This window comes from Mirounga leonina, unplaced genomic scaffold, assembly GCF_011800145.1.
Source record: "Mirounga leonina isolate KUSES-001 unplaced genomic scaffold, KU_Mleo_1.0 Mir_91, whole genome shotgun sequence".
Taxonomy (NCBI): domain Eukaryota; kingdom Metazoa; phylum Chordata; class Mammalia; order Carnivora; family Phocidae; genus Mirounga; species Mirounga leonina.
The window spans coordinates 35362301-35376262 of record NW_023270839.1 but is presented as its reverse complement, the minus strand read 5'-3'; the positions used below and the strand labels follow the sequence as shown (position 1 = coordinate 35376262).

The 13962-nt window shown below is 36.5% G+C and overlaps 1 protein-coding gene across 1 annotated transcript in view; it reads left to right on the top strand.

The window, feature by feature from the left end:
• Positions 1-13747, top strand: part of RORA (RAR related orphan receptor A) — a 101341-nt gene extending 87594 nt beyond the window's left edge. The window contains exons 6-10 of the mRNA XM_034994063.1: positions 683-815; positions 1475-1582; positions 3043-3153; positions 4089-4201; positions 5834-13747. Of these exons, the coding sequence (XP_034849954.1) occupies positions 683-815; positions 1475-1582; positions 3043-3153; positions 4089-4201; positions 5834-5998 (630 nt within the window). The 3' untranslated portion in view covers positions 5999-13747. The remainder of the gene's footprint in view (positions 1-682; positions 816-1474; positions 1583-3042; positions 3154-4088; positions 4202-5833) is intronic.
• Positions 13748-13962: the final 215 nt, after the last annotated feature.

Here is a 13962-nt window from a genome sequence, read left to right as displayed (position 1 = left end):
AATTAAACAAGACAGGTTGGGGAAGAGCAGCACATCACTTTATTTGCCTTTGAGATAACAGGTAACACCAGCAGCCAGCCAGTGTTGTTAGAAAGGGAAACCAGAAAGCAGTAAGAAACAGCCAGGCATGTGAGATGGGGTTCAGAGTCAGAAATGCTGGGATTTGCATCCCAGCTCCAACACCTCCTAGCTCTGAAACCTCTTAAGAGAATTTGTGTCCATTTATGGAAAATAGGAAAATGAAAAAAGACAAGGATGTCATACAGCATCTAGCTTGAAGCAGGTGCACAATAAATGTAATTGATGCCCCTTCTCTTCCTTATCCCCAGGAAAGTGGTGTTAAATTCCCCAAGGTAAAATAATGGCTCAAAAGAAGATCCTACTTTGCTCCTCTCCGAGGCCCACGGGTAAAGCGGTGGCATGTGTTGGTTTTCTGACTCATGTTTTCACCTGCTCATGACATCTTCCCCCGTCCCTTTGCCACCAAAATGGTAACGGAGGAATCAGAGGAGATGAGAAAGGGACTTGGAAGCAATCATTATAACCCAAACGTTTATTTTTAACCCTCTAGCTTTTTTGAATCCATTTCCAAAGAAGGCTTTGACAAAGCAGGGACAGTTGAAACACCTGGACTGGGGATGTGGGTGACCGCGTATGTTGACGTGCGTTTGCTCCTCCGCAGCAGAGGGAGGTGATGTGGCAGTTATGTGCCATCAAAATCACAGAAGCGATACAGTACGTGGTGGAGTTTGCCAAACGCATTGACGGATTTATGGAACTGTGTCAAAATGATCAAATTGTGCTTCTCAAAGCAGGTATGTGCTTTGCAAGTGAATTTTGAGATCTTTTCCTCACCAGCTTTCGCCCGCCTATTAAAGAAATGCTTGGTAAGGAAGGTGTCGGGAACAGTTTTCCCCCAGTGTTAATAGCTCAGGTTTCTTTTAGCAGAAACTGAGTCCTTTTTAAAGGTTTTTGAGCAATCTGCAGGCAACATTCCCTCCATTTTGCTTCTCCTCTGAGTGAAATGATTAATTTGAAGGACACCCACATTCCCCCATCTTACCATCGCCTGTGTTTTGTTTCTATCACTCCAGACCCTCGGGAGGTAACAGTAAGTTGTTAGGAACGTTATTTGTGGAACTCAAAGGGACACCCCTGGTTTCTTGGTTTGTTTTAATAAATATGAATTGATACGTTTTCCTGGCAACTCTGAGACTCTATTGCAAGACAGAAGAATGCCAGAGAAGTAATTTTAACCCTGTCTCTCTTCAGGAATACAGGCCTTAGTTAGCTTCAGCATAAATCCTAAATTACGCTAGTGAACTGTGCCCCTTTAAATATAGAGAGTTGATGTGACTGAGAGTAGACAGCCCCCACTGTGCTGAATCAGAAAGGGGTCCCTACATTAATGCCTTCACAATAGATATATATTCACCATGATAAGAAAATCCACACCATTTCTGTCTTCGCTTAGGTTCTCTAGAGGTGGTGTTTATCAGAATGTGCCGTGCCTTCGACTCTCAGAACAACACCGTGTACTTTGATGGGAAATATGCTAGCCCCGATGTCTTCAAATCCTTGGGTAAGGAAATCTGGGTGCTCTGTCTTTAAATCAGGGCCATAGGAAAATACGGGAGCCCCACCAAAGAGCTACCTGAACAGAACGGAATCTGTTATTTGGAAACAAAAATTAAAGGATTTTATGCTTATGTTACTTTATAGTTGCTGAAGAAAATTCACACAGCTCAAACAGTTTTTGTTTATAGTACATTGGAAGGTTTAGTGTTTTGTTTTATCTAGTTTGTAATCGAAGAAATTTATATTGTCTAACCTTCCAGTTCCCTTGCAGATTTTAAGAACCAGATTTTCATAGGATAAATTATTCAGATAAACTAGAGAATGTGATTTGATACATAAAATCAAGCAAAGAGTACTTCTCAAATAACAACCATTAATAAGAATGAAATGTAGATATCAAAGAAATAAAATATAGCTAAGTGAAACTGACATATACTATAAAAATTATTTTGGATTTCTATAATTTAAATAAAGTGGGATATAATCACTAAGAAGAATGAAACAGTATCCAAGATAGAGTTAAGTGATTTTGAAAACAGTTAAATGACAGAAGGTCTGTATGCTTTAGGAAAGCTCATTGCCATTTAGATGCATACACATAATATGCAAATCTGAAAGAGTAGACATCAAACTTAACTGATTTTTTTTTTTTTAGGATTTTATTTATTTATTTGAGAGAGAGAGAGAGGGTGCATGCAGTGGGGAGGAGCAGAGGAAGAGGGAGGAAAAGATTCCCTGCTGAGCAGGGAGCCCAACTTCAGGGCTCGATCCCACAACCCTGAGATCATGACCTGAGCTAGGGGCAGACACTTAACCAACTGAGCCACACAGGCACCCCCAAACTTAACCAATCTTTTGAGGATGGATTATTATTTTATGGGGCTTTCACATTCTATGTTTTCAGTTCTGTAATAGCTATAATGATTTTACCACCATACTGTGTCATTGGTTATCATTTTTAAGGGTGGCTTAGATCAGATAGAGTAGAAAACAAAAAGATCAGTGAATGTAACATCTCAGTTAGATTGTAGATGTTTGACTCTGTTGTTTAAGATTGTGGGTCCTGAAGTCAGGCAGCCTTGCTTTGAATTTCAGGGTGTTTCTTCCTACCTGTCTGAACTTAAGTAATTTTTCTCTCCAAATCTGTTTACTCACCTCTAAAATGGGAATAATTAATTAATAATCCCTCCCTCATAGAGTTGTTATGAAGCAATAAGGTACCCAAAGGAAGCTCTTAGAGTGGTACCTAATAGCATGCTAACCTTGCAACAAAAGTTCACTCTCATTATTTTGAATAGTGAGGATGGCTAAACAGATTTTTCTTTTAAGATTTCAAACTGTTAAACTGTAGAAATGTTATTCCTATCTCCTTGGATCTTCAACTACTAGATCCCTCTTCACCTTATTCCGTATTTTTCTCCAAGGATAATAACCAAAATCTTAAACTGTCTTTAACTTTGGCAGGTTGTGAAGACTTTATTAGCTTTGTATTTGAATTTGGAAAGAGTTTATGTTCTATGCACCTGACTGAAGATGAAATTGCATTATTTTCTGCATTTGTACTAATGTCAGCAGGTAAGATAACCAAATAACAATGAAATGCTTTAAAAATCGTCCAGGTAAAGAATTCCTACAAGGTACATAAGTTGTAATGGCTATGGAATATTCAGGTGCCTACCAAGAGAGAGTGCCACCCTTATTGAATCTAATTTTAAGTTTTATCAAACAGCAAGCCTCCCTCAATCCCCAACACATACGTGTACCTGTTTAAGAAAATCTCATGCCATTCTGATACAATCTTAAAAAATGAAAGTTGAGTAAAACCCAGTCCACAATTAACCTCTTGATATCATGAGAAATGCTCTGGGAGAATAGGGTTGCCCTTCTGAACACAAATCTCCAAGAGAACTTGGTTTTTAAGACATCCTACTTTTTCTTAAGATTCATTTGGATGTCATCCACAAGTTTATCTGAATTTAATCTATGTTTTCAACAGGTACTGCCCCCTGGGGATAATCTGTTTTGCAAATTTACTGTCTTCTGTTTGGCATTCTTACACATAAAGACCAAATTCACAATCCTTAAGTCATTTGGAATGCTATTGACAATTTTAGTTGCCTTGGATTATAAGGCAATTTTCATATTTGCCAGAAAGGCTAGCAGGATTGCTATGAGTATTTCATCCAGAAATATACTTATTAGAAAGATTTGAGCGTCCATGGTGGTTTCATTTGCCCTTGTGTATGGCTTTAGATTTAAATGTCTATCCTCTTGGAAGGAGAGGACTCTCCCCTTCTTTAAGTATCAGTAAAAATGGAAAGCTTTACCACTCCATCGTAGATCAGTTTTCCACTGCTTTAGGAGCAAATCTTGAACAAGGAGTAAAACTGGCCTCTTGTTCCCGAATTCTGCACTGCGGCATAATAATCTGTGTCTAAGAGTCTGGAGGAATTGGGGTGTCCCGATACCACGTAGGAGAAATCCTAAGAAGTATCATTTTTCATGTTTAGATCGCTCGTGGCTGCAGGAAAAGGTAAAAATTGAAAAACTGCAACAGAAAATTCAGCTAGCTCTTCAACATGTCCTGCAGAAGAATCACCGAGAAGATGGAATACTAACAAAGGTAAGAGGGAAAGGTGTCCAGTTCGCATGGCCTGAACTAGCCCTTGCCACAGGTCTTGCTGCCAGCCACCCTTAGAGGTCATCTTACCGGCCCCCAGAGGTATCCATAAGCAATAGGCTACTGAAAAAAAAGAAGTATCTCCATTTCAAAAAACTTGGTTGGGCCAAAATTCAGGTTAAGTTCTACTTACTATTATTGGTTGTGAAGTGTCCTGCAATAATAGGGCAATGGTAGAAATTTTTTTTTAAGCATTAATACATTCTGGAAATCCTCCTCCTATTCCATCTAAGTTGTGCATAAAGCAGAGTTAATGTTCTGCATTGATATAAATTAGAGAAAGAATCTTCAAATTTAGAAGGAGGAAGTTATAAAGGACTAAAACAAGCAGGATAATCACATATTCTAATATTAGTTCTATTTCCATTACATTCATTAGTAATCAACAGAAAGTGACTTTTGTATTTTCGTCATCAATTTCCCATTACTGCCCCGTATTCAAAGCATAGGGCTTCATTTTTGCTAATTATTACCTTTTGCAATAAAAATCTAATTAGGATGTCAATTTAAAATATGCTAATTTTCTTCAGTGCTAGCACTAGTAGTATGTATTTGGTCTTTGAAAAATCAGCCTTATTCTTTCTTAGACTATTTAATGTGTTTTGTTGTTCAAGAAGATGGATTTGAGAGGTTTGGGTTTCTCTTCCTGCTTTCTTTTCTTTTCTTCTGATAGCTAGATTAGGTCAGAGAGGAGAAGTTGGGGGTTAATTGCTGCTTTGTTTTTATTTTGCACCTGTTCAATGAGAGATTGAGGCAGGAATGGAAAACAAAAGAACTCTCCAGACCCTTACCTTCTTCTTCATCTTCTTGCCCCAATGCAAGGATACAATTAGGTTCTTTCATTTTGGAGAGCACCTAGCGCCTGGACGAGATCCGTCAAACATGTTTCTTAGGATTATTTTGGCTGAAGTAATACATCGTTTGTACAGTGTTTTGGAGTTTAAAAAGCATTGTTTCAGGCTGTTACTGTCTTCAACTGGCAAGTGGTCAATGCTGAGACTTCCATCCAGGCCTTCTGACTATTCTTTCTTCTGAGCCTTTTACTCAGACCCAGAATTGGTTTGTCCAGGCCAAGGTCTTTCCAAGAAGAAACTCGTTGTCATTGGAGTTGGCTAGTCGTGGTTCTGCATAAAATATGTAGGGGACGCGCTTATCTGCAGTTGCAGTGACCTCACCTGCCCATGACTGCTTCCTTGTCCTCTTCTCTGTCACCAGATGTCTTCTTCCTCCACAGCGGTGGAGGGCAGGGTTGGGGATGGGAGAGCAGAAAGCATGGTGGAATAGGAGAAGGAGGTGAGAGGCTTGGGTTCTTATCTCACCTCTGCCACGTTTGCTCATGAACATCTTTTCAGATTATTGTATTATTTGTCTTCAAATTTGTATTTAATGTATACCTGGTATTCCATGATATGCCTAAAATTTGTTTTTACCAATCTTCCTTCTGGGAAGAACACGTAAGCAGCTTTGAGTGTGTTTCACCTTTGTAAACAACGTTGTAAAGATCATCCAGATTCCCTGATTTTTGATGCTTATGTCTGTTCTCCGCTCACAACGTGTCCTTTCTTCCACTTACAGTTAATATGCAAGGTGTCTACATTAAGAGCCTTATGTGGACGACATACAGAAAAGCTAATGGCATTTAAAGCAATATACCCAGACATTGTGCGACTTCATTTTCCTCCATTATACAAGGAGTTGTTCACTTCAGAATTTGAGCCAGCAATGCAAATTGATGGGTAAATGTATCACCTAAGCACTTCTAGAATGTCTGAAGTACAAAACATGAAAAACAACCACAACAAAATTAACCGAGACACTTTATATGGCCCTGCACAGACCTGGAGCGCCAACACACTGCACATCTTTTGGTGATCGGGGTCAGGCAAAGGAGGGGAAACAATGAAAACAAATAAAAGTTGAACTTGTTTTTCTCATGCATATGATTTCCATTATGCCTACAGATATGGACCCTTTTTCTGTCTCAACTTCTTGATCATTGACCTCTGTTTACAACTGAAGGAGGGTACTAAAGTCGGAGGATTTCCTTTTCTTTGTAGCTCACTGCCCACAGACTTTCTGCAGAGTCACCAATCTGTTGGTACCAACAGAGAGCCCTGCAATAATCGGTACCTGGTGTGCAAAGCGGAGGTGGCGGCCTGACTTTGCACAACTTGCTCTTTGTTTCATGAAGGAAGTCTTTATGTTTTTCCACCGATTATTGCCAGTCAGCAGGATGGTATGAAAAGGGTCCATAGCACTAGCAACAATAGCATTATAATATATTACAGGGTAAATGGGCATGAAGACTATATATAGCTAAAAGAGATATTGTTTATATATTGTTTTAATTAATATAAAATGTAGTTACTGGTGTAGCTTTTCCTGTTGAATTGATAAGGCACTTTCATTTTGCACCTTTTTCTTTAAATGAAATGCTAGCGTGTTCACTGTCGTGTCGCATGCGCACCAGAAACACAAGTTTAACTGAGAAGGCTTGGAAGGAACGTCAGGAGGTATTTATGCTGCTGTTTACAAATGACTTTGAAAAGACTGGCTGGTCATATCTAGAAATCACGATGTGGATTATTATTACTATTTTTTTTTTTTACACTTCATTCAGAATTAGAAATGGAACTCTCCCTAAATTATACTTTGCTTCTTGGTAAGCTTAAGGATAGATGTGTTTATGCTTCATACAAAGTTGAATGATCGATTGGTGCTATGGACTTATACCATCATGCACATTATTTTTTTAAAAAAAGCTTTTTTAAATGCCACCTCATGGAGGCAGGGGAGGGAGGGGAGGCTCATTTCACACAATTCAGTACTCATATGGACTCAGTCTCCACTTGGAATTCTTATGCTTTGAGAACAAATCAGTAACCCAAATATTTATTGGAATTCAGCTTTTATTATAAGAAGGACCCAAAGATTATATCTGGAGCAAACACACACTGCCCGTGTGAGGACATGAAGCATTTACTTTGTGAACGGTTATGTTCTTGGTATAATCTAGGAACCCTAAGAGTACATCTCAGAGTGAACTAGCTCTAGACTAGCTGCCTCTAGATGCTATAACTCTAGAATATTGCGCTCCATATTTCACAGACAACGGATAGAAGGGCGAGGGAGGTATGTAACACTGAACCAGTTTCTCTTATTTAAATATTAAATATTTTAAGCATTCAAAGTGAAGTTAATGCTAGCCACAAACATTTACTCTTGTATTTATCTTCACTAGAAAACTGTGGACTGTAATTTATTTTATTAAATATTTAGAAGATTGTTTGGCTTTTGTGTTCAGGTGAGAAATATTGAATGTTTTTGTTTAATTTCATGTTTTGGAGGGTTTATTTTAATAATTCCCAGTGGGGGAAGGGAGAATGAACAGTCTGATATGCACGTGTGCATATTTTAAAAATAAGTGCCCTTTGGAAACGTAGGCATTAGAAGATGATTTTAGTCAGTCGGGGTGGGATTCAAACTTCTGGTCTGACTTGAGAGACCATGTTTATACAGAAAAGGGAACATCTTCCCATAGCATAAAGGTGGGAGTTTCTAGGCAGCCTTTATGGCAGAGAAAGTGTCTCTACCACCAGGGTCCTCCTGAATCTTCCCTAGGAATTGTGGCTCCTGATGTCACGTGGATCACAGCATGGGCTTCCCAGAGCCCTTTACTCTGGCTTTAACTCTAGCTGATTCTCTGACTTGTTTCCTGGGGGATTTGGAAAAGAGGAAGGAATTTTTCACACAGAAGTGTGTATGAAGCCTAAATAACATCTTAATTTTTTTTTCAAAAATATAGTAAGGTTTTAACCATAAATAGAAGACGAGAGTAATATTTACTTAAATTTCTTACAAGTATATTAAACTTTATGTGAGTGTTTATATAGAGAGGTTAACTATCAGCATATAGTATTTATATTTGGGCAAGAAGGGTTAAATCAAATTTTTTAATTTAAATAAGCATAGTTCCTTTAAAGATCAATAGTATTTATACTCTGAAAAGAGTAACAAGCTTAGTTCAGTTATTTATTTGTCCATTTTTTTTTTTCCTATTGTTTCTCCTGGGGAGGGGGGAAATGGTGTGTTTTTATTTTGGTTTGATTCTTGTTTTTTGCTTTTTGTCATTCTGAGTCACTAAATTTGGGGATGGTTTTATTAGAGTATATTAACTTCTTTTTAACCAAAGCTTTCTGAATATGACCAGCCTCAGGTGCTAGCGCATTAAAGAGCAACTAAACCGAATTCCAGTGTCCATTTGTGAAGTGATAAGAGTTAATTGAACTTCTCTAAGGGTGAGAGAGAGCATAATGTTGAGCTTAAAAGAAATTCCTTTTCCCAGAAAGGATTTTGCATGTACCAAATGCAAAAAAAAAAAAAAAAAAAAGATGCTTGATCTCAGTAGTCGTCACGACATGGTGACATTGCTTTTAAAATAAACCAACATACATTGACATGATGCTGCTACCAGGTCTTTGTGAAAGAAAAGCAAGGTGAGGACTTTAAGAGCAAAATATGTTGCCAGTGTAGGGACAGAGCAGGGGAGGCATGCTCAGTGAACAGAGGGAACAACCATTATTTGGATCAAAGTTGGGATCTGAAGTTAAACCATAAATTCAGTTTAAAAAAATGACCTATAGAAAAGGATGTGAAAACCTTTGCGTTTTTATTTTCTTCTTATAGAAACACCTGTGTGATGACACAGACTACTTGGTGATACAGAATAACGGTTGTTTAAGAGTTCTTATAATTAAAGTTTCCTAAACTTAAATACCCAGTAGTCTTTTAAAGATGGAATCACATCATTGTTATCCCAGCTGCTATGATGCCTTTTATATAGTTTTTTCATAGAGGGTACATAAGGCTTTTTGTACGAAGCCTGAATACCTTTGGTTACAGTGGTGTCAGATGGTGGCTTATATTCTGAAGAACCTGGCCTTGGTCACAATGAAAACAAAAGTGCAGATGAAAGTGCTTTTTTGGACAGTTTGCAAATTGTGTTAAAGCTATGGATTTTTTTTTAAGTGTTCAGCATCCTAATTTGCGTTAAAGCTACGGATTTTTTAAAAAGTCTTCAGCATCCTAATTCACCCTTCCTAACTTAAGGAAAATATAACTTAAGACACTGCTTCTAAGTTTGGTTGTTCTTTATAGAGTGTGGATACCCAGATCTCTGTGAGCATATGGGGGTGGGCTGAGGGCCAGGTGAGGAGGGAGCGTGTGTGTGTGTGTGTGTGTGTGTGGTTTTCGTGTGTATGATGTGCGTGTGTCGGACCGCTTCTAGGCTACTAAGTGTCAATGGAAAAGAAAATGTATTCAAAATACTTAAATCAAAACTAGAAGATGGGGGAAAAAAAGATTTATTCTATACAAAGCCTTGTCTGGACCACTTTAGAGAGACTTCTATTTTTTTAACCCTTCTATAAATATTTGATGGCACTTGAAATATTCCTGCAATAAAATGTGATTTGTGTAAAGAAAAAAAAAGATTTTGTAATGTGAAACAAAGAAAGAAAGTAATGTAATTTTCTAAAAAAAAAAATACAAACAAACAAACTTTGTATTATTTTCTTGATGGAATTTGTCTATCTGTCTTTGGAAAACTTTTTATTTCATTGAATGTGCCATAGTAGAAATATGTGTTTTTAGTTTTAGACTAAGGAATAGCTGTTTGTGTTCCGACATTCCAAAATGCAAAACAACCTAGTAGAATCTTTAATGAAAAGGTTTAAGTAGGATGTAAGCTTCTCTCATTGTTGCTTTTTTGCACATGTTCTTCATTCCTCTCTAGTGCAATATGTACATAAAGCACTTGCGGGTGTACCTTGATCCCTCAGGGAAAAAAATACATATTTGTACAGTTTTGGTTTTTTGGTTGGTTTTTTGTTTTTTTTGGTTTTTTGTTTGTTTGTTTGTTTTTTGCCTTTTGTTTTTGGCTAAGGAATGTCGATTGAATCACTTGTTATTGTTGAGGGGCAGCCAGATAATAATCCTAAAGCCACTGTTTTCAAACATTGATTGTTTAAATCATGTGTCCTTCCAGTGCTATTATTTTAAGATAATAATAATAATAAAAAGTTATTTTCTGACAGTTCTTTGTGCTGATTGGTGAAAAAAAAAGGGTAAATAAGCACCTTATGATTGACTTACTGTGAATGACAATCCATCTTGATATCAACAATAGAAGCCCTATCACTTTGGAGTTGGGGTTAAGAGTCAGAAACAATGTGCTCAGGGATCTTCTAAAACTCTTCAAACAGGGTGGCCAGTACTACTGGGACAAATTGTGTTTTTTATTATTAATAATAGTGATAATAATACTATCCCTCAAGGCACAAGTGAACTGTATAGAATTGCCTATGTGTGTGTGTGTGTGTGTGTGTGTGTGTGTGTCTGTGTAAACTCTTCACTATCGTCTCATTTTGTTGAGTTCAAAAACGTATGTGTTCTTCAGTCCCGTGTGGTTAAAAATGTTGAATAACTTCCAAAGCAGTATAAAGTTACGCCAATACGTTCACGAGATAAATCAATAGGCAGTATACCAAAAGAGAGCATCACTTCAAGTGCAGTCCTACCTACTCCATTTACTTCTAATAATTAAAATATTCATGCTAAATATATTCATAGCATTATATATTAGAAACTTTCCAATTCTACATGGTATGCAAAAAATTATTTAAACCAGTGATGAGATAAGATCCCTGCCTATCAGTGCAGTAAAAGAGGTGAAAGTTGGAACACATTTTTTTCAAATGCCAGCAAATAACTTATCTTCATTGTGTTCTCTAGAAGCAAACCAAAAAATCCCTTTATGGAACACAGTGCTTTTACTTCTACACTTACAGTTTTCGTCTGTTGAATTAACACAAGAGCTAATGTTTAAAGACAAACAAAACCCACCTATGTAACAGTGCCACAAGCCGGCTTTTAGGGTTACATTTGACATTTTTGCAATATAGCTTCGTTCTCATGTTTCCATGTATTTTCATAAGGTCAGTGAACCTCAGCATAATTGTTGGCTTTTCTTCCATACCTGGAATACACATTCAGAAGAAGCTGTTACATATATTCTTACTACCATAGCAGAGTATAATTTGGGAAAACTTTCCATGTTGTTTAGATGAAAAAGAAACTTTGACCTCGTTGTTTTTGATAATAAAGACTATGGAAAATGCAGAAATCTCTCTTTCTCTCTCCACCTATATATATACATGTATTCATATATATATATACATAGATTCGTATGTATTCATATACACACACACAAACAGGTTATTGACATTTTCACATACTGTAGCACGTGATTGCCACGTCTTATAAAGATACGCTACAACAGAACCCTATAGAAACAACTTTATACTATGGATCAGATTAACAGAAATATAATTGCAACAGTAAATCTTGACCTATTGCTAATAGTCTATGATACAAGTCTTCATTCTATCCCTAAACACTAGTATTATTAAAGAGGCCTTCCTATTATTGTTTATTCTTAAGATATGAGAAGGCTGACGACAATGTCTTTACAAAGCGATCGGTTTCACTTCTAGGTTAGTTGCTTGTTTGTGTAAGGAAGATGAGTTTTGTCAGGCTCTCAGAATAATTTTTAAAGTAATCCAGAAGCCTGGCTTTATACCAAGGAAATATAGATAGAGGGATCTCCATGTTTAACCAGACCCTCAGATCTTAGAGCAATAAATACATTCATTCAGTCATTTACTTATTTATAAATGAATGACAGAATATTCAAAACAAATAAACAATGTTTTTTTCAGCAATGCAATATAACATGGAGGAAAGCATGTTAGGAAAGTGAATATGAATATTTTAAATAGATGCCTATAGAATCCGTGTTTGCTGTTTACATTTAGTGTGTCTGCCACATTTTCCTTTACTTTTTTCCTTCTGAGAACTAAGGAAAGCTTGCTATTAGCTTTGACACACTGCACACACCATTATGTTGTTCTCTAAGAGCAAATAAATTCTCTCCAGTGTCCCGTGTGTTTCCTTTCTCACTCATTATTACTTTAATGTGGATGAAAATTATTTCTAGGAACTTGGTTATTATTGAACAGATTGCATTATGTAAATGCAGATAATTCTCGAGCAATATAGTGAATATGATTTCACACACACAAAAACCCGTATGTACTGTACACATCTTCCTGAATCCAAAATTCTCTTATCCACAGTGGTTTGAAATCTCATATAAAACAGTGGTAAATTTTTAAACATTAGGACATTAGCTGGCTGCTTCTTTAAATGTACCTGTATTGTCTTCCTGCTCCTTTTGTGGAGATGTGTTTTTGTATTGGATGTTTGGGCCAATGGGAGGCTTCAAGCTACAACATATTTTCCCAGTTTAAATATATTTAACATATGACAAACCCCAGACAAGGCTTTTAATATGTATAAAGAACTGCAGTGTTAGGTGGTTTATTTGCAAACCGTTTTCAATGTTGTCCATTTTTATGGCACCTTTAACAATATTCTTGTTTCCAAAGTACAAAAAAAAAAAAATAGGTTAAATAATCTAGCCATAACTGAATGTCAAGCAATAAAACAAATGACTTTTGTGCATAGACTTAAAAAAATACAAATCTTAGACATCTGCATGTAAATGCAATCTCTTGTTTACTGCTTTCTTCAACTTGAGCAATTGATTCCTTATTTACTATTAACTTAAGAACTTGTAATGGCCTGTACACATTTTCTCTCTTACTCTTCTTTCAAATTTACCTTTGTCCCTGCTTTTAAGTCATAATATTTAATGTTGTTCTGCACATCTCTATACAGTTAACTTTTGGGCTTTCATTCTGTATAGATAAGAAAATGTTATATTATAAACAGCCTACTCAGTGCAAATATTTATCTGTTTATCAAATCCACAATATGCTGTATAATACTGGTTTTACTATATAATCTATTTTAGACATAGCTGTTTAGAACTAGAGTGTGCTATTTTTGTGTTTTTCTGATGTGTGGTGCTAGATAAGTTACTTTTGTGAACAAAAAAAAGTCCCTTTTATTCCTAGACAATACCACCTTTGGGTCTTGTTAATTTCACTGAGTATAACTCTATATTTGTATATATATATACATAAATATATATCTACCTGTTCCCAACTAGCAGCTGTATCAGAGTGCTGGATTTGGGACATGCTTTTCTCTTTAAATACATAATATCATTATATAAATTATTCTAGAGTGTATTTAATTAGGATAAAATTACTTCCTTAGTATGGATATTTGACATCTATAGGGTGAATTTGTTTATAAATATGGATATATGAAAACTTAGCATTGACTTTATGTTTGCTACTTGGCTTTATACCGTATCTCCTGAGCTGAAAAATAATTTGCCAGGCCTTCAAGATCTAAAGAAACACTCTAGTTTAATGGAGTAATATTTCTTTTTTCTTACTAAGGAATTATATTATTGGCACCTGACAGAGTTGTGTACTTAGCTCCTATTATAGATAATAGGCATTTCTATAAAATATCCTTGGTGGCTTGATGGCAGAATAAACCTTTCCCCTCCTACCTGAGCCATGAGAAGCATGGAGACATCCGCTATCATGGCAGAAAGCAAATTTGACAAGGGACGTTCTGTTTCAATATGATCTCAACCCAGTTCCATGAACTGAGTGAAAGACCTTCGTTTTAAAAGTCATTTAATAATGAGCTTAAACTCTTTCACC